We start from the raw sequence: 22112 nt of genomic DNA, 5'->3' as shown, positions 1-22112 counted from the left end.
TATCTTTCATCTTTGAAGCCAAATTACTTGTAGGGTTTGTTGACATAACTTGTCATTGATGTCAAAATGTACACATTAGATTGCTGCAAGCAATGATGAGAATCATATTTTCAGTTGCCGACACTTTCAGATTTACAGTCAGATTTACAGTTAGATTTACATAACTTATATTTCAAGGCAATTGATGATCAAGTGTTTGTGGTAGTGGTATATGTTGATGACATTATTTTTTGAAGGCAATGATGATGTTTGGAAGGATTTTGCTTCACAAATACAAACAAAATTTGAAATGTCTATGATAGGAGAACTTTCATTTTTTCTTGGTTTGCAAGTATCTCAATTGGATGCAGGAATATTTCTATCTTAGACTAAGTATACCAAAGAGATGCTTAAGAAGTTAATGGAAGACTGCAAACTTGTAAGTACTCCTATGGTCACTGGATGTAAGCTCAGTAAGAATGACGAGTCACTAGACACAGATCAAACAATGTATAGATTTATGATTGGGAGTTTGTTGTATCTAACAACATTGAGGCCTGGTATTATGCAAGTTTTTGGTATGGTTGCTCGTTTTCAGTTTGCTCCTAAGGTTTTACATCTTAACGCAGTGAAAAGGATCTTTAGGTATCTCAAGGATACTATGGATTATGGTTTGTGGTATCCTCGGACTAATGATTTCACTTTGACAATATATACATATGTAGACTCGGTAGGTTGTATTGATGATAGACAAAGCACCAGTGGTGGCACATTCTTTTTGGGGAATAGATTGGTTGCATGGTTGAGCAAGAAATAGGAATCTGTTACTTTGTCTACTGCAGAGGCTGAATATGTTGCTGTTGCTTCTTGTTGTACATAGGTTATGTTGATGAAGCAAACACTTACGGATTTGAAGATGGTATTTGATCATCTAGTTTCCATATTTTGTGAAAATTCTAGCGCGATTAATATTTCAAAAAATCCTGTTCTTCACTCACGTACTAAGCACATTTCAATAAAGTATCATTTTTTGTGCGAAAAGGTTGCAGATCATGAAGTCCAACTTGAATATGTTTCTTTGCAAAGCCTCTTCCTACGACCACTTTTGAAACACTTCATCACCAGCTTGGTGTGGTGGCTTTGCCACACTAATTCAAGTCACAAATGCACATTTGCTTAGGGTGAATGTTCCACTGTTTCATTTGTCGCCCCTAACCCTTTGTTATTGATGTCAAAGAGGGACAACTTTAAGGATTCGTTACTCTTAGTTGCTTTCAGTTTGAGTTTTGGTGATGTTGGATTAGCTGCTCTTAGTTGCTTTCAGTTTCAGTTTTGGTGATGTTGGATTTGTTTCTCTTAGTTGCTTCTAGTTTCAGTTTTGGTAATGTTAGATTTGTTGCTTTTAGTTGCTTTCGGTTTCAGTTTTGGTGATGTTTCAGTGTTTACAGTTTCAGGTTTGAACTTTTGTTGCAGACTAAGTTTTGACATCAATGTCAAAGGGGGAGATTGTTGACATAACTTGTCATTGATGTCAAAATGTACACATCAGATTTCTGCAAGCAATTATGAGAATTGTATTTTCAGATGCCTACACTTTCAGATTTACTCTCAGAATCATGTTAATGTATGCATTATGTTTCTGTTAGATTGCATTGTTTTGATGTGCTCATTGTTATGTAAGGAAGAGTATATTCAAGAACAAAATACATCATATTATTGTCTGTCAAAGTGTTGTGTTACAGAGATAATTACATATTGAATTATAGAGACGTGTTACCTCGTGAATCCATTATAAAGATGTGTACTCCGTAAATGCTTTGGAATTCGTACAGTTCATTGGCTTCATATCGGGTTTTGATGTATTTTGTGTTTGTTGCGAACCCTCATGTTCACGGGCAAATTTGAAATATATGATATTCAATACTGGTTAATGTCTGGATTGATTACATGTGAGACAAAAAGAAGAATAATGTTTGGAATAACCTCAGTTCAATACTCAATTTTCAGCGCATACTGTTGAAGATCAAGTAGTAAACTCGATCAACCTTTTACTTTTAAAACATGAATCAGTTTTTTGATTAGTTGTTTTGGTTGAGTTTGTTAAGTGTGGTTAACCACAAACTTCTTTGTTTTCATTTATGATAAATAAGCATACTTCTCACTAAAGGATAAAGGTTCCTTTTTGGTTGTGTTGAACTGCATTGTATAACTGATCATTAACTAATGGCAGCTATAATTGGTTGCAAACCGACTCAATTATGAGTAGTTAACACCTTTTTTTAATGAGTAGCCATTTGAAGAATGAGGTGTTGTTGTGAGTGATCATCACGTTGGATAAAGATTGCAAATTCTTTGTGGAGTATGTAAGTGTTTCATTCTATCTTGAGAAATTTGTCTACATAATAAAGACATTATGTTTCTAGAAGTATAAGAACTGAGAAAGCATTTTGGGAGAAGCATTATAGAATAGAAGTCAGAGTTCGAGCATTTTGAACGAATCTTTGCATTACACGTGAAAAGGTGTGATATAGATTGGTAAAGTTTATGCCATTGATCAGGTATAACTTTAAGAGATTTGCAGTCTTTGTATTCTGTGTATAAAATCGTCTATTTATCATTGTATGACTGATTATAAAGGAGTTTCTAGATTTGTGGTCATTGACTCAACAATGGCAAGTTCAACTCCAAGGGCAACCCCAAGGTTAGGAAGACAAAGAGATAAAGCATGGAAATATGGGATTCCAGGAAGCAAAAAGGGGGAGGTTACTTGCACCGAATGTACAAAATGGATGAAGGGTGGAATCAATAGATTAAAATACCACCTTGCACAAATACCTGGATATGGCGTGGAGGCATGCCCCAAATCAACTCCTGAGAATATTAGAGAGATGAAGGCCATTCTTGCTGAGAATGATATGCAAAAGGAAGAAAGGCAAAAAACAAAAGAAGCCATGGCAGTTGCAATGAATCCCACATTGTCCACTTCGGGTCCCATTGGTCACACTCGTGGTCGTCAGTCACTTTCATCTTTTGGTGACAATGAGTGTGAGGCTAGTGGCACTCCTATTAGATCAGACCCTAATTTTTTTGTACCACGCAATGTTCCAGGTGCACAACCTTCACTTGAAAGTACAAGATGGAATAGAGAGAAGCATGAATAAGCAAAGATATCAGCTCCAAACTTTTGGTTTTACAATAATCTATCTTTCAATGCAGCAAACAATGTGTATTGGGAAGGTTTGGTTATTGCATTAACAGTTGCGGGTAAGGGGTTTAAGGCCGCAACAGGTCATGACTTCAGTGGGCCATTGCTAGAAAAAGGTGTAAAAAATACACAAGTTATGGTTGATGATCAGAAAAGGTATTGGAAGAGAAAAGGATGCAGCATTTTATTTGATGGATGGACAGATAGACAGAATAGGACTCTTCTCAACTTCTTGGTGGCTTCAAATGGTGCAATGGTATTCCTAAAGTCTATTGATGCCTCAAATGAAATAAAAAATGCAGAGACGTGTAGTCTGTTGGATGGGGCGGTTCAGGAAGTTGGAGTTGAGAATGTTGTCCAAATTATCATGGACAATGCAGCTGCATATTTATCTTAGTTAGAATGCTTATGGAGAGGCATCCTACGATTACATGGAGTCCTTGTGCTGCACATTGCTTGGACTTGATGCTAGAGGACATTGGGAAGATTGGATGGGTGAAAAAGGTAGTTGAAGATGCACGAAGTGTCACCAAATTCATCTACAACCATACTTGGGTGCTTGCTTTGATGAGAAAACACACAAGTGGCAAGGACCTTGTGCGACCTGGAGTGACACGATTTGCTAGCCACTTCATCACTTTGCAGAGCATTCTTAGTGCCATTCCTCATCTTAAGCAGATGTTTGTATCCGATGCTTGGTTGGGGTCTGCACACTCCAAAAGACCTGAAGCAGAGAAGATTGTGAGCATTGTTTTTGATGAAGGGTTCACCAAAAGTGGAGAGGAGTTGACTGCGGTAAGTAAGAAACACAAAAGTAAACCTTATACAGTCTTGTCTATTTGCTGATTTTATTTTTTAGGGGTTAATTTTGTACTAATTTAAAATTTGTTTTCATATTTTTAGGTGACAAAACCTTTGCTAAGGGTTCTTCGTATGGTGGATGGAGAGGGCATGCCAATGGATTTCATTTATGAGGCCATGGATAGGGCCAAAGAGGCCATTTCACATTATTATCATGGAAATACAAAAAAATGTGAAATCCTTTGGCGCATGATTGATTGTAGGTGGACAAACCAACTCCACTAACCGATACATGCCTTCGCCTACTTTTTGAACCCGAAATTCTACTTCTCTGATTCATTTAGGGCTGATGAGGAGGTCATGGCAGATGTTATTGCATGCATTGATAACATGGCACCTGATCTTGAGTTGAGAGACAAGGTTCTTGATGAGTTGGAGGTGAGATTTGACATTTGCAATTGCTCTATCTTTATTTATGAATTCAGAAATGTTCATTATTGAATTTGAGTTTGACACTTTGACTATCTATTTATGAATTTGGAAATGTTCATTGTTCAAGATCTACAAGAGTGCAGAGGGGAGACTCTTCTCATCACAACTAGCAATTGATAGGAGATGAAAACAACAACCAGGTAAAAAATTTAGTAACTTAGTTCAATACTGCAAGAAAAAAACTACAAACTTGATTGTGACATTTTTTTCTCAATTCTAATATTGCTAAATGTTTTGGGTAGATTTATGGTGGGAGAATTATGGTGTTGGCATGCCTAATCTTCAAAAGATAGCCGTCCGTGTTTTGTCTCAGCCATGCAGTGCTTTTGGGTATGAACGAAATTGGAGTGTATTTGAGAGCATTCACACAAAGAAGAGAAATAGATTGACACAAAAACGGCTCAATGATCTAGTCTTTGTTCAGTACAACCTTCGCCTTCGAGTTAGACACGTGGAGGGTGTTTCACATGAGGCCATTGACTTGGATGAAATTGATCCATATGGTGATTGGACCGTGAATGAACAAAATGATGGTGGTGATGTCCTCCTTACCTCCTTAGGGAAGAAGAAATTGCAGAAATAGAGAGAGGAGCAGCACAAGATGCAAGAGCAAGATTTGGATGAAATGGAGGATGAAGATGATGACGAAGATGAGGACGAGGATGAGAACTTTGACTTTGAAGAAGAATCATCTCACCATTTAGATACCACAACACCCACTGCTACCACTTCTAGCTCAAGGCCTGAAAAATTGAGCTATATTAGGAGAAATACAAAGAGGAAGACGTAGTCTTCTCTTTAGTTTGTTCATTGTTGTTTTTCACATTTGGAGTTGGACATATCATTATATGTAATTTTGTAAACATTTATAAACTTTTGTTGCTATTATACATTTTAGAGTTGAAACTATGAGTATGAATGATGAAATTTCAAATATTGCGTGTTTGTAGATCATATGACTATTATGACGTGTGTAATGTTTCAATTATGGTTCTTATGTTGTCTAAATGCATTAATTTCTTTATGTTTTTTTTGGTAAAACTACGGTTTTCTGTTTGCCAAGTCCTTGCCGAGTCTTTCACGAGTACGAGTCCAAATCTTTGGTTTGCCGAGTCCGTGGCGAGTCTGAGTTTTAAAACTTTGATTGACAGTGTTGGAAGAAGTATTGATTGCAGGTTTTCTTGGCAGTATTCAGTTTTACAGAGATACAATGATCTTCAGTATTTCCACAACATGATTATTGCAGACATAAAAATATTTGGCTTTTACTTCTCAAAGAAACTTTATTTGGTGTTATGAGTTTCAGTTTGTTAACACGGATCTGTTTGTATAATCCTTGAAGTTGTTAAAATATGAATTTTATATTTGTATTCTGAAAGTTGAAACTCTAATACTTTTAAGTTGATACTCAGATCGTTGTGTTGAGAATTAGGAGGGTAGGTGCTCTCAGATTTTTGAGTTGGTGCTCAAGTTATTGTATGGTGAACTTGAAAAGTTGGTGGTTTTGTAAGGGTTTTGATTGGGTTGGTGCCTTTAACATTTTGTACATCAGAAAGAGTTGGTGCTCTTGTTGTTTGTACATTCATTGTGAGGCTGGATTAGGACGGTCGATCCTAGCAGCACTTCTCACCGTGGTTTTCCCAAATTGGGTTTCCACGTAAAAACATTGTGCACTCTCTTCTGTGTGATTGTCTTTATACTGTTTTTCTTGTTTACTTTCAGTTTTGCAAAGTAAAGATTAGATGCCAAAAACTAATGTGGTTTAATACTGAACACACGATTATACTAGGAAGTGGGGGGGGGGGAGGGGGTAGGGGTGAATCAGTATAGCAAATCTTTAGCTTTTCAAACTTAATACCATAAGCATATCAATTGCACAATATCATTCACATAAGATGCAACAATTAGGCAAAACAAGATTTATGTGGAAACCCTTATGGGAGAAAACCAAGGCAAAATATTGCTTATATAGGCTTGTCTTACAAACTTCATAGGCACCGACCCACATGGGACATCAATCCACTCAGAATGATTCGTAGGCACCAACCCATTGGCTCCAACTCATTGAGAGATACCAATCTCTTCTTATGGTAGGTACCAACCTCTTCTATTCGAATTCACCTTCTCGAGTTTAGCATCTTCAACGAATGTTAATTATTTGAATAGATTTCCTTCACAAACTTTAGCCCAAATTTCGTTCAAACTTTTCTCACAAATCGTCCTTGAATCTGTTCATATACCTTCATAAAGTCACTTACGATTTCCTCATAAATCTGCTCATGAAAGTCCTCACAAGTCAGTTCATAAGGTCTTCACAAATCTGCATATATTTTTTAAGATCTGCAATAATCTTCATATAAAGTTGCTCCATCTTTCTGCAATACTCTTCATTTTTCTTTACAAATCTGCTCTTATTCTTTTACATACATTTGTGCTTGACATCTGCTCAATCCTTCTTGTAAATTTGCTTGAGTTTCAATGATATATCTGTATTCTACGCTCACTTATATGTGCTCCATGATTAATTGCTATCTTCTAGATGTTATCTCCTTATATCTATCACATATGCTGGAATGATATACTTTAATCTCTAATGCATATTAGCTCCATATATTCTCCTTATCGCTTTCTTTTATATCTTCATTGTTTTACTTTATTTATTGCACTTGTACTCTTTCACAAATCTGCTTGCACGTTTTTGACATATATATCTTCTTTAAAATGCTCTAGATTTGTTTCTCTTAGAATAATATTAGATTATCTTACTTTTTTTCATTTACTGTTCAATCCTCTTTTATACCACAACAAGAGGGTGCGATTCCCTCAAGAGAGACAACACTTCATCAAAGATGCATTCCTTCCAAAAGAGATGTCTTTTGTTAATGATGTTTTATACTTGTTTGCTTGTTTTTATGCTTATTAGCATTGCCTTTTAATGATGTTAATTGCTGTTCTTCAAACAAATATAATCGCTGCTTTTATTAAGTAATTGTTGCTTGCTAAATAAATGTGTCACTACCTTTATATTTCTTCATTTATGTAAGAAAAAAATCATTTATGTGGGATGTTTTGTCTTTTTCCAAGCGCTGCCTTTTCATTCCGTAATCGCTGCTTTTGGAGATTTAATGATTGTTAACTTCATTATTTATGAATAGTTGCTTTCCTTGTCTTATTTTCCTTTTGTCTTATTCTCTTTTTTTCTTATATGCCTTTTCTTATTGGCCAGCATAAATATTAATGTCTTTAGTAAGTTAATGGTATATAGCACCAGCATTAACTAAGAATGGAATAAACTTTAAGTGCTGCCATATAAGGAGGGGATCGACAATACAGACTATTCTCTCAATATGCCATTAATTGTACTTTCCTTCACATTGATCCTCTATACCCACTTGACTTGAAGACGTCGACTCATCATTTTGTAGATTATCTCTGCTGTAGGTTATTTACTGTAGTCACTACTCTACTGAAGGTTATCTTAAAAGGATGCAATCCCATCCAAAGTACAATGTTTTGAATATGATTAATGTATTCCTGTTCCTTAGCTATAGGATTTGTATGATCATATTGAAGCCTTTTTGTGCATATAATAATATCTTCAACATATTTTCAATTATTTCATGCTTTTGATGTCAATGTCAATATGTCCTCACTTTTGACATCAATGACAACTTCCAACAAGTTTATCTAGCCTAAGCACCACTCCTCAAGCAAGAAACAACTCCTAAAGTGGAGCGGTTTGTCCTCATTTTGCATGCCTTACTTATCTTGGTATGGCCCAGGCAAATGGTATGGCCAAAGAATGATTCCTCAAATCTTCTCTAATTGGTTCAACCTGCACACACAAGCTGATAAAAACAGATAACAGCAGGTTTAAACACTTAAAAATGGTTAACATATTATCTTTGCAGCAGTGTGGCCTAGCAAGGGCAAGAAATGGTATGGCAAGCTCTGCAACATTCTTCAATCACTTCGCAAACCCACAAATTTCTTAAATCTACATCATAATCCTTGCACACCATAAAACATTTCAAAACACATAAAAAACCTTTTTGCTTCCTATTCCACTTTAATTTATAAAAAACATCTCTAAATGTGCAAATGTTCACCTTTTTCCTCCTTGAGCCTAGTGCCATCTTTTTGTGCAACTTAAAGTCACTTTTTAACTAATTAAATACAAGCTGTCAATATAAAAATAAAAATATTAAAAGTAACCTTTTTGACAACTTAATAATTTTAAATTATTTTCTCTTTTCCAATGCCAAGTAGCTTACAAGAAACTTGGAAAACAAACTAATGGCCAAATAATTGCTCACACGTGAGAAGTGGACATTACTCTATTTCTCAAGATCCAAGCCTAGACAAAGACCACCACCTTTTTCTTCTCTTGAAGGTGCATGTTATGGGTCCAGTTGTCTATACAGAACGTAATTTCCACGGTGCACCACTTCGTATTTCAGATAACATTATGTTCTATGTAAAATTTCATAAATCTAGAGTTTGGCATTATTTGATAAAGCATTTGTGGCTGCAAATTGATTAAAATAAACAGCATCTAATAGCTGCCTTGCTTCCAGAGATGAGAATAAAGTATTATATTCTGATGGACAGGTACTACTCATTAGCATTGATGCATATAATTTGGGACACTATAACAAAGCGTGAATTCCAAACATGAAGAAATTCAAAATATTAACAACCAGCTTATAGCTTTCTGCTTCTAATGGAAACTCAAAATAAAATAAACAAATTTTCTTGTTAGGAGCTTAATATAAAATCATCAATTTTGAATTTCCTTCTGAATACAACAATGGTTTACTCAAGTTATGCTCGATACTTTTAATGGTCATTAATTATCAGTAGTGTATGATTTTAAATGCAGGCTTATGGTGTCCATATGAATGGCTATGTTAATATTGGTGGTGAAAAAAGTCTTTGGATAGGAAAGCGAAGTGAGACAAAATCAACATTTCCAGGCATGCTGGACCATCTTGTTGCAGGAGGGCTGGTACATCTAATATACCCATTTTTGAATTTTGTAAGAAAAAACCCATAGAAGTTGGTGAATACAATAAGAACATAAATGATATAGCTATAGAATTGATGTTATTAATCATACGGCTTAGAAAAGGGAGCATGGAAAAATTGTAAGATCAAGGTGAAGAGTGGAGTTATTTAGAGGGGACCAAATACAAACCCAAGGACAGATTTGAATTGATGAGTGGAATAAAAAGGTAATCAACGTTATTTAAACATCATCTGAAAGTTAACCCAAGTATTCATGGGCCTTTGTTGCACAGGAAACATTGTGCCTTCGGTAAGAGAAAATGACATTTTCTGCAAGAGAGGAGTTAAAACGCAGAGGGGTTTGGGTATGAGTGTTGTGTTGCTCATGTTTGACAGATTTTATATTTATTCTCCTTATATTGTCTTGGTATTGAAAATATTTGTATTGTTTGGAGTCTTCGGCCTGAAAATTGATGTTTAAAATCAATATTATCTATTCTCTTGACGTTTTTCAAGTTCACTATCTTTTTATTTGCTTAGGGAGTTGAAATTTTTCTGGGATAATTTGCAACCCTTGATGCTTGTACTTGGAAATAGCCAAATTTAATAAACTATCTGCAGGAATATTCTAAATCCCATGTTCCTTGGAAAATAAACAACAGATTTATAGTAATTTATTTTCAGTTCTGAGTGATTAAGTTGTGCTTTTCCTAGTTGACATGTTTTCTGTGTTTAAATGCTTGAATAATAAGATGGTTGATGATTTAGGTCACCTTCAAGCTGAATTTTCTGCATATCGTTACTTGTAGCCAAATGAATTCCGTAACAACATTTCATCAATATAGAGAGGTTGTTTGTTTCTTTGCCAAGTGTTTTTCAGATAGGCAGGCAGTTATGAGACTACCATTTTCATCTCTAAAAATCCTCCAATTCCCATTGCTGTAGGGGTGTGTCATGTTTCCATTTTCTATAATTTATGCTGTAGTTCAAAACACCCATTTCCTAATTCCATCATCTTACCTAATCCCATTTTGTACATATGTTCTTCGTCTCCAAGTACTGGAGCATGTCAAAAACGCCTTGCTTTTGTAAGTCATTGTAGCTGTAGAGTTTCCCATCTTGGCATGGTCTCTCCTCTATTTTCATTAGGGTACTAAACTTATCCTTACTGCCACGCCTCCTAGTCATTCCTTACTTTCACTCCTTACCTCACTGAGACTTTGGGGTTTCTCATGTTGTCATACCTCTTAGCCAAACCTTGATCCTCAACATGCCATTGTTGAGAAGTTGAACTTCTCTTTGGCATATCTTATCTTTGAACTTGGATCCTTGATTGAAGGCATGGGCGACGGGGTATCTGTTGATGTAGGAAAAGTACACACTAATCCTTTACCAACATAGAATAGAATGTTAAGTATCCTATCCTCTCCCGAATAAGGAAATCCCTAATGCTGTTTTGGATGATCAAAGGGGACAACCTCAAGGTTCCAACTGTTAGGGCTTGACGGCTTAGGATAACTTAGTGATGATGTGTTTTGTTGGTAAACACGAGGGGACTTATGAATGTTGCGACAAGCTGGCCTGCATCTATTAATGCTTTGAATCTTAACCTAGGAAAATAAGAGCAAAAGAGATAGGTTTTAGGGATCTTATGGACAATGATAGTAACAGTTGATGTTGCGGGTAGACAGATTTCAAATAAACTAATCCCTGCTTAGCCAGAGATATACTCGCAACTCCACAGAGTTAGGGCAAGCTCCTAGGAAATTAAAGATTTTTAGACTATGGACATTCATCCAGGCACCCAATTCTGGCACAGCTTGAAGCAAACACCCATAGTTGAACTAAGAAAATTTTTGGGTTCAGACTAACCATACACGAAAACCTACAATCAGCAAGCCCCCAAAGGTATGAACCTGAAATCAAATCGAATACCCTCAGATTTCACCGCTAGAATCACTGAACATTAACTAGCTAATTTGATGAAAAGAAACCATGCAAATAGAAGAGAACAAAACGAAAAACACCATACTTCAATGTTTATTGATTTGTTCCAACTGCCATTACAACAATCTTTGTCCAGCAGTCCTACTCTAGTCCTAATCTGCTAACTGCTAAAACATCTAACTATCTAAACTTTCTAACCACTAAAATATAACCCTTTACAAAAGAGAGGCAATGGCCTTTTATAGATTTTACATTCTGGATCAATGACTAGGATTGAAACCATCTAGTGGCTGCAATCTGCCTTCTAGAAGCCTAGCAACTTTAGATCATACCTAGTAACTTCCATAACCTCCCAAATGCCACTTTCAACCACTTTCTCAAGTACCTACAACTGTTTTTCATCAATTCTGCAAATTAGGTAGTTGAGGAATAATTGCTTTGTGTCCCTTTTGTTTTAAATGCATTAATGGGGGGCCCACAGGTAGTTATTTTACAATAAAGCCATTGTGTTTTACACAAACTGATTTTCTGAGATTTCTAGTTGTGTATTTCTATTGCTGGGTAATTCTACAACATCACTAGCCTTCAATTTTGTCTTCAATTTCGTGCCTTGGTCATCAACTTGTTGTTGGTGGTGGTTCTTATCCCCATGCTTTGTCCCTAGCTCTACAGTGTCCTCTTCATTGGCAATGCTCTGCGATGACCATTTTGATCTTGTCCGCTGCATCTTCACCTTCCGGCTTCATTGCGATCTCAGCCTCGTTCGTGTGTTGGATCCCCTCCTGTTGCCCTGCTGGTGGCATTCATCCTACACAGACAAGGAAATCAAGGATCAATCAACCATGCATTTAGAAATGTAAAACATGGAACTTTATCTTTTGCTCTTTTGTCATGTGAGACAACATACTTGTTGTGACGTTTTCATACATCACCCCATTGCAAATGGAGACCCCCTTCTTTTTAGGCCCTTTCGGTCTTTTGGCTTTGTTTTTTGGGTATTTTTCGCAGCAGTCTCTTCAGTCTCTTTGCTTTGCAAGTATTTGGGGGTCATATTGATCAAGTCTGCTTTTCGTTTGAGCAAATTTGGTGAAGTCTAGGGTTTGTTTTGTCTTTTCTAAGGGTTCTGCCTTTTGTCCTAGATTTTAGGGGTTTCTGTTAGGGTTTTGAAGAAACTGAACATAGAACTAGAATCAGGACCCTTCAAGGGACCTCCTAGTAAAATTTGAGACAAAACGGAGCAACTTTCTATTTTTTATGGATTTTTTTGAGTCCCGGAATGTTGTCATTTTGCCAAAAATCAAACTTACTATTTTTAGTAAGTTCCTATTTTTTAGTAATTCATCCTGCGTCCTGTTTTGGGCTCCAACTCTGACATTTTGGAAAGTTTCTATTTCAGGAAAGTCTATTTGTGGCAGGATCAAGCTAGCAGACAAAGAAGAATCAACATGCACAATCACTTCTAAATCTGGAAAGTTGAAAGCAGACATGCAGGGGTCTAAAATGGCTAAGTGTGAGAATCATCCCTGAAGTGGAAGGCACAAAATTGTTCTAAGTCTAGAAAATCCACCTTCAAAGTCCCAAAGTGGCATCTCAGCACAGACAGTGATCAAAATTTGGCTGTATGGGAATCGGTTCAGGAATGGAAAGCTTGAAAAATCATCTAAGTTTGGAAATTGACATCAATCCACCAATGTCATTTGGATCCAAAAATGGCCTGCAATTTCACTGTCTGAAAATGTGAAAGATCTTCCAAAATCCAGAATTTGCATTATGATTCCTATGGACTTGAAACCACTCTCAAACATTCTGACAATATATATGAAATATAACTTAAAGTATAAGAAAGGAAAAAGACATATTGAAGATGCCACCTATACTTAAATGTTATATTTCATATATATATTCTGACGAAGAGCCTGGAACTTGTGAAAAGCATCAAAATCCTCCATGCATGAAGAATTCCTCCCAAGGAAATGATTGGGCGCTAGATGAGGCAGGTCAGGAAATGTTTGGAAATTCATGAATCCTCCACAGTGGTGAAATTCCGCCCAATTGTGGACTTGGGTGCTAAAAAGAAGGTCTCAAGGATTCACAAAAAAGTTGTGAATTCCTCCACTTAGTGAAAATTCCGCCCTACTCCAAGGGAGGGCGCCAAAGTGGAGTGCTCAAGGAGAATGGAGAAAGTTTAGAATTCCACGCCTAAAGGAGATTAGCGCCCAAGGCATGAATAAGGCACTGAAATGAGGTCCTCAAGGAATTCATAAAAAATGAAGAAATCCGTTGCATAGCGATAATAGCAAAGGTATCCATTGAGAGCAGGGAAGTATAAATATCCTCCGTCAAAGTCAAAATTCTATGCCAAGTCAGGAAGTTGAAAATTTTTCTAAGGCTTGGAAATGATGAATTTCACCATGAAGAGTGAATTCCACGCCTAAGTTGGAAAACTGAAAAAATTGTCTAAGGCATGAAAATCCAAGGGTTAAGGAGGAATGAATAGAAGCAGGAAACCTCCTCAGTGAAAATTTTGGAAAATCTATTTTTAGACACCAAATCTTATTAGAATCCGGAAAGTTTTGCAGATTTGGACTCGTGAGATAATTCTCTATCTCCAGGACCGGGTCCTAAATTGTAGGAAAATTCCTAAAAAATAGGAAATGTGGCAAATTGGTCAAAAAGCTCCCTTTAAACATGATGAATTCAAAGACCACAAAAATTCCTTCCCCGGGGAAGAATTACGCCCAAGAAGAAGAAATTCCAGGAAAGGTGAAAATTTGGCGCTGTCGGAAATTCCTTCCTTCAGGACAGAATTCCAGGAGAGGTGAAAAATTGGCTTAAGTGTTTGAAATTTCTTCCTTCAGGACATAGTTCTTGGAAATCATGAAAATTCCAAGAAAGGTGAAAATTTGGCGCTGTGTCGGAAATTCCTTCCTTCAGGATAGAATTCCAGGAAAGGTGAAAAATTGAGTAAGTGTTTGAAATTTCTTCCTTCAGGACATAGTTCTTGGAAATCATGAAAATTGGCTAAGGCATGAAGAATTTCCTTCCTCAGGGTAAGGAACAAATTTCTTTCCAAAGGAGAATTTCCTTCACAACATGAATTCCATGCCGGGATGAATTAAAGGTGGAAAAACAATTTCCTGGCAAGGAAGGAATCAGGGATGAACTGAACAAGAAATTTCCCCCAGGAAAAGTTTTTAAAAATCCATTCCCGGGCATCAAATCACATCCAAATTTCAAAACTTTTTACAGATTTGGATTCGTAGGAGAATTTTCTCTCTCTTGGATCGTGGAACCCTAATTTGGAAATTTTCCTAAAAAATAGGATATGTGCAGAATTGATGAAAAACCTTCTCTGAGCAAGGAAAGTTGAGGAGACTTCAGGAAAATTCTTCCTAAATCGAATTTTCCCTCTCCAACAATTCCAAATGTGCAGGAGCGGATATACGATGGCAGGGTCCACTTTCATGGCGAGGATCTATTGAACACGTGGCAGTAGAGTGGTGCATTCATTACCGGAATATTTGACCAAATGGCGATCCGGTCGTTGCATGTTGAATTTATGGTAGATTCCTTTTGCATGCAGCCGCCGCATGTGGAAATGATGGAGCATTTATGACATAATGGGGTGATTTTTGCATGGATGAATATTCAACGCATGTTGGGCGAATTTGAAGGAGGTCGTGCATTTAATGCACAATGGATGCTATTTTGGGTACTTTTGAATTAATTGTATATGGGCATGATGGGTTATTAATTGGAGATTCCCACCTTGTTGCGTCTTGATTGGAGAATCTTTTAGGGAAGACCCTAATTAGGGTTTGCATGTAATCATGGCTTGAGGCCTATATAAAGGGGTGAGCCCCCTCATTTGTAACAAGAGGGAGCTTTGTATGAAATTGTTGCGATAAGTTTTGAGATAATAACAGTGTCTCTGATGGTGTCCACTTAAGTTATTTTTTTAAAGCTTGCATGGTTTCACCTTCCTCACTTAGATTAGAAGTAGTATAGTGCTTTGATTTCAATGGAGAATGTAATGGTGTTTTGATAAATTTCCATGGTTCATACTTTTTGCATCTTGCTGATTGTAAGTTGCAATGTAAAGTTAGCCTGAACCCCCTAAATTTGTGCTAAGTTCGATTGTGGATGGTCATTTGGATTGCGCCGTTTTTGGGTATTCAAATGTACTTTCTCGATTTGAAAATCCTCTAGCATCCCCAGAAGATTGCACCGGTTCTTGCGGAGTTGTAGTTAAACTTGGCGAAGCAGAGCTTGGTTTATTTGGAATTTGTCCACCAAAGCACTATTCATTGTTATCACTACCCTTAGGAGTAAATTTAGATCCTTCTAAACCCTTTCCCTTTTACTTTCAGTTCATTTTAGTCCATTCGAAGCAGCAGCATTGTAGAATTGCCATATCCGATGATGGAGTTCCAACCACAACAAAGAAGTGAAAGAATGATGCAAATGTAAGGCCCCTTGGATTACCAACAATCATATCAGCCTACTGAGTCACGTCCGTAGCATAAAGGAACCTTGGAGTCGATTGTTTGAACTTTTTGCAATCTTAGCATTTCATTGCACTTTGATCAAGAGAGAGTGAAGTGACCGTTAGGCAACTTTATTTTGTGTTAGACGCTGTCATAAAAAAACACTTCAACAATACCCCCTTTCGGTATTTAGCTCGGTGCTCTAGGAGGTTTAAAACGATACATTCACCTTTCACCTTTTGTGCTTTGGTTAAAAATTCAAACCTTATAAGACCATGTTCGGTATTTTGACGAGCATGTGAAGGCATAATTCATAAAAAATCTGCACTTTACCATTGTGATGCAATAGAATCATACACAAACCCTTTCTTAGTAACAAAACTAGAATTCAAATGAAATTCTATGAAATAGAAATGAAAGTCTGCAAATTAAAACTCTATATTGTTTCATTCAACACCTTCAAAATGAGACAATGTCTCTACAAATCTGTAAATACATATGATTCAGCTTATGGACTGATGAATACAATCCCACATCTAATGTGGTCTGTTCATAAACCTGCAACAAACTATACTAACAACTCCCATGGCTTCTTGAAAGCCTTCCTAATAGTTTCTCCCCAAAGTCTCACATCCAACCCCCACCTAATTAACTTTCCACACCAAAAATTATACACAGCTCCCCCTTTCCCCATAATCTGGAAGCTTCTCTTATTCTGTTTAGCCAACCTTGCACCCCACTCCAAAAACAACATCCTCAAACTCAAAAGCTGCTGCCTCTAGAATCTACCGCAGCCTCCAAGAAGCACCCACACACCCACCTAAAACCAAAACTGCCCCCAAAAACATCTGACCCTCCTATGGTGCCTTCAACCCAATTTACATTCGTCCAAAATTTAGAGCTGGTCAGAATATTTTAAAACTCCTATACCTGCAAATTCAAAGTTGGTCAGAGCGTATCATTTCCTTTTGCAGGGAAATTTGAAATTCAAATTTGCGCTCCTCCACGTGGATGCCTTGCATCAGACACCCATGGTAGAAAGAAATGTTTCATGAGTGAAACTCATAAACATTTATAATTCTTATGTTTGTTTTGCATCCACTTCTTTGCCTCATCTTCTTGAATATGCTTAGCTAGTTTCCTCTGTAATTTGATGTCTTTTGCATTCTTCAGTTTTCCTCTTTTTCTTCCTCTTGTTACATAATCCAATTCCCACCAATATGCACTAGGGAACTCTAGAAAATCAAAAACTTCAATGTCATTGCTTTCAGTTAAACAATCAAATTCTTGTATCACCTCATCCCTTGAAACTGCTGCAAAAACTTGTTCTTTATCCCCCCCCCTCTATGGCAACATCGTGTTCCTCTTTGTTCAGGCCTTCCAAAAGACACTTTTTTTCTGTGAACTTTTCTTCTTCTGCTTTCACATCGATGTTAGAAAAACAATCAAGGAAATCTTCTTTCCCATCCCGCAACAAACTATTAGTTACAAAACCAATATCTTTAACAATCTCTTTATCAATTAAAAGATCGTCCATCAATACAACCTTCCCCTGTTCATCCTCTTCCTCATTTATAACTTCAGCTTCCAATGGATAATTTGATGCAATATCCTCTTCTACATCCTTAAATAAATCGTTTTCAACAAGATTTTCACATAAATCTGATTTTACCTCTTTATTAGCTAAAAACAATTTAGCCCATTCTTGTTCAATCCACATTTCTAAATCAGCAACGTACTCTAAAGGACGCTCTACCACTGCTGCAATTTCTTCTTCCTTGTTTGCATTTATCTTCTTATCATGCTTTCCCCAATCTGCAACTCATCAAAGAATCTTTGGAGACATTGAAATCATAGTGCATACAATTGATCATAGATCGTGGTTATGCCATCGAATTTGCAAAGAAGATCCTTAGTGCTTTCCAAGGAAAAGAGGAAACTTGAAGAGCTTACTCTTGAGCTTGAGTCAACAAAGGACATGTTAGAAAATACTCAGTTGATTGTAATGGAGGTTAAAGATCAGTTTGCTAATTTCAAACATTTAAGAGAGCAAGAGAATAGAGAAATAGCCAAGGAGATCAATCAGGTAATGGAGGAGCTTGATTGCATTCAGGAGGAGTATGATCTTGCTCTTTGTCCTCAAAGATTAGAAAAAGTGATTTTGGAGCAAAAGAATGTTTGGGTGGAACATGACTCTGATAGTAACCAGTAGGTTGATAGTCCGTTGTTTGATACAGATGCTGATTGGACATTTGTTAATCCACTTTTCAAGTTTGATGTGGGAATTCCTTTTGACTTCAGTGATGAGGGTGGATCACATTGTAGAGTCTGGGATCTAGGTGCAATTTGCAACCATGAGACATTGTTTCAAAATTGGAGCATTGATCAAATGCATACTCTTGGGCATCTTCTTTAGAAAAGAATGGATCAGATTTTCGGATTTGGGCTTGCTGATTGGTTGCAGATTAGCCACTTCACTTTATGGTTTGCTCTCATTCAGGGGAGTTGGTGCCATTTCTTTGGTCATGAAAGTAATGGTTTTCAACTGGAGATTGCTTGGAGGTGGTTTCCAGCCTTGGACATGAGCAGATGTGTTGTTTTGGACGACAATTTCCTGTGTTGCAGCAGTTGTTCATCTTCTTGGATGCTGATTTTCCTAAAATCAGATCTCAAGACAATCATTTCAGACTTGGTGGGCTACTGGTGTACTCTTTTTCAGACTTTACAGTCTCCTGGCAGGATGAGTTTGTGGTCTCAAGTGAGAGGTATGGCAAGTTGGGGCAATCAGTATCCATGTATGGGAAGTGTTCAAGCTTTACGTAGAGGTTATCCTTATGCCCTTTTTTCTTCTTATGGTTGGGACAACGAACCTTTTCTTTCTTTGGTTCACTTTTTCGAGGTGCTTGGAGTGGGAACTGTAAGAGTTTTCGGAAATCTCCATTGTTGTATCAGAATAATTCAATTAAGGCCTAGTAGATTCATGTGCAGATATGAGTATGAGTTTGTTGAGCTCTTGCAAAGGACTGCTTTCCTCTTTGCAAGAAGATTTGGAGATGTCACATTGACAGTCATGGTTCTGTTAGATACCATATGGAGATGTGTTGTGGAGTTTGATCGTGAGTTGAGTAGACCTTATTTTCTATTGCCCAAGCTTGTGATAGACAGTGGCACTGTTGATATTGATTACTTAGATGTTTATGGGCATGAGATGTTGCACGATAGTGATGTCAGTCCTTCAAGATTTTTCAATCTGAGCATCATGGATGGTAACATTTTGGAGTTACAAGGGAGGTTAGTGCAGTTTTGGCGTGATGTTTTCACTGATGTCATCAGAGTGGCGCAACATCAACATGGTGGGTTCTTCTTGAGACGGGCATGGGACCCTGGGATCATACTTGCTTTGGTGCGGATTAGTTTAAAATTTTCGGGAGTTGCGATGGCATTGCTTGAGGACAAGCAATTTTGGAAAGGGCGGATTGTAATGTCCCCTTCTCAGTGATGTGCATTCAGTGGTCCATTGGCCTATTTTGGAGACCCGTAGGCTATTTGGAAAGGAGAATTAGGGTTTCCAACTTTTGTGGAGTTTTGTGCGAGCTTTTTAGGGTTTGTCAGGAGGGAATTCTTTAGTTCTGCTTATGGTTTCCTTTTGGATTTTCTATGAACTCCAAGGTGGCATAACATGCATTTGATTCTTTGGTGAAGTCAGAACTTACTATTTTTAGTAAGTTAGGGTTTGGCTGTTTGGATGATGCAGTTCTACTGAGCTTTCCAATCTCTTTCTCTGGGTGCGAAGATTATGTTTTTCGGAGCAATATTTCTTGACTTACTATTTTTAGTAAGTGGCTGTGTTGAGCATTTCTATTTTTAGCAGTCTCAGACAGGGTCCTGACTCAGCATAGTTCAGTGGTCTTCATCGCACAACTTCATCCTTGATTTTAGTATTAATCAGTATTGGAGTTATAAGTTATTTAATTAAATATTAATTCCTTATCCTAAGGTTTGATATTTAATTATTTTTATTAGTGATTAATTGTGTTATGGGCAACTTAGGAAAAATATCTATCTGCCAACAATATTGTTATTTTCCTAAGTCAGTGGCATTAAAAAGGTGGTGTTGAGAGAGACAAAATATTTCATGTTTATATTATTTTATATTGCAAAGTTGTCACCTAGGAAAAAGTTTGAACTTTACCTAGGGAGTTTGGGAAAATTAACGCCATGTCTAGGGGAGGCTATGACATGAAATGAAATTGAATTTCAATGGTTTTGGGCACCATTTGCATTTGAATTTTAGAGGGAAACATCTATAAATATAGGTGCTTGGCGTCTCATTTGATATCTTATGAAATTGCATTGTTATGCTACCGGTTTGGCAATTGAAAATCTGAGCTTCGAAGTGTGGCTTTCTAGCTCAGTCTCAGTTTCGTACTTGGAAGATAGTACCTAGCTGTGTTCCTATAATTACAGTGCTATCCGTGAGTGTTCTGCAAATTGTGGAGAGTTTTGTGTGGATTTTGGAGTGTGTCCTTGTTTCTGGTCGCGGAGTTGCTGAAACCATATTTTGCTCATACCTCTTGACCAAGTGATTGCATCGTTCTGGGTATTGGCTCTTTGGAAGCGTATTGGGAAGACACTCATTCTCCTATCTTGTCGTGGATTTAGGTGGTCATTACAATTTTTGGTTGCAAATCAAAGTTTGCTGCTGTAGCGGCATTTTCAGACTTACCTTGGGATGTGTGCAACACATTCAGGGCTTCCAAGTTGCGAGTTTGAGGTATTGGATTGGTTGCCTATGTTATATTAGTCATCTGCATTTTATTTGGTGTGATTCCGTCTAGTTTTGAGAAAGTTATGAGTGTTTTGGTGTTTCCGGTAGTGGCTGGATAGTGTGTTTTCTAGCTTGCAGAATTAGAACAGCAGTAGCATTCAAGTGTGGTGTGATTTTGATAGTGGATTGTTTGAGTTCAGCATTAAGCTTCTTATCTTATCTCATATCTCTATTTTGTAAGATTGTTTCAGTAGTACTGATCAATCATTCTTGCTGTCCTTATTTGTAATTCCCACTGCATAAGTGGAAGAGGTTGGCTTAGCCGCCTTCTTGCATTGTAATTCAGTTTATGTACTCAGTCCTCCCACTGAATAAGTGGTCGAGTGATAAGTTCTATGCAATTGTCCTCCCGCTGAAATATGTGGTAGAGTGATAGCTTAGTGTAATGTCCTCCCACTGAAATACACGGTAGAGTGATTGAGTTTCAGTTTCTTGTTATTTCCCTTGGCTTGTTTACCGCCAAGAGTTCAATTTCTATCCTGCTAGATAAGCAGAAGGGGCTGGCTTGCCGCCCATGCATTGTAATTTCAGTTTGATTTATGGTGCTAACGATCTTCAGAACACCATATGCTCTCACCCTCCTAGATTGGGCTCTCAGTGAACAAAAGGTGGAAGGGTTCCCTTTCAGCAGTTTGGATTATTTCGCTAACCTTAATGGGTTATGGTGATTGCTTGTAACTCTTATTGCTAAAAACAAAAAAAAATTTAAGAGGAATATTACATTCCTTTTGCCTTATAATTATGGATAACAAGAGTCTCATCTGCAAGTGAGGAGTTTATGATCTCTTCCATGTGATCAAATCGCTAGACTGAATTTGATTTACTATTGTTTCTTTGCAGAAGCATTTGATTTAAGCCTTTTCCCATGATTATGAGTAGGTTTGGTGAGAAATTGTTTAAGCCATCTACTAGGATGAATTATTGGCATTGAAGAGCCATTGACAATGACAGAAGATCAGAGTAGTGGTGAAACTTTCTATATGCTTAATGAACTCAGCATGAAAACCAAAATGAATCAAAGTTTTCATGTTTATTGCCAATTTCTGTGGTTGAATGCCTTTCCTGTTTAATGATTACTCATGGTTTCTTCTGAAAATAATAAATTGATTATCTTCTGAGATATATGTCTTATCCAATTTACCTGCTGTTTGTGAACCCAAAATGAGCCGGGGATATGCTATTTGGTAGCTGTTATTGAATTTAGTTTGCAATAATCTTTGAAATGTTTTCGTAGCCTGTTTACATAAAAATATTGGTTTGAATTCTTCTAGATTGTTTTCAGATTGGTGCATCTCCAGTTCTTATTTTTCCTTAATTCTCCCACTACTGTTAGTAAATTATCATTGTTTGTTTTCTGGAAGTCATG

At 37.1% G+C, this 22112-nt stretch overlaps 1 protein-coding gene across 4 annotated transcripts in view; it reads left to right on the top strand.

Moving 5' to 3' along the window:
* Nucleotides 1–22112, top strand: part of LOC131049023 (nudix hydrolase 20, chloroplastic) — a 275682-nt gene that overhangs the window by 119685 nt on the left and 133885 nt on the right. For 3 of the 4 annotated variants that reach the window (XM_057983021.2, XM_059221510.1, XM_057983019.2), the window contains exon 5: nt 9360–9485. The exons of the other annotated variant lie outside the window; for it this stretch is intronic. In XM_057983021.2, the coding sequence (XP_057839004.1) occupies nt 9360–9485 (126 nt within the window). The remainder of the gene's footprint in view (nt 1–9359; nt 9486–22112) is intronic. 4 annotated transcript variants of the gene reach the window in all.

The sequence above is a fragment of the Cryptomeria japonica genome, chromosome 1, assembly GCF_030272615.1.
Source record: "Cryptomeria japonica chromosome 1, Sugi_1.0, whole genome shotgun sequence".
In the NCBI taxonomy this organism is placed as follows: domain Eukaryota; kingdom Viridiplantae; phylum Streptophyta; class Pinopsida; order Cupressales; family Cupressaceae; genus Cryptomeria; species Cryptomeria japonica.
The sequence above is the reverse complement of the archived record's forward strand: the minus strand, read 5'-3'. Positions and strand labels throughout refer to the sequence as shown.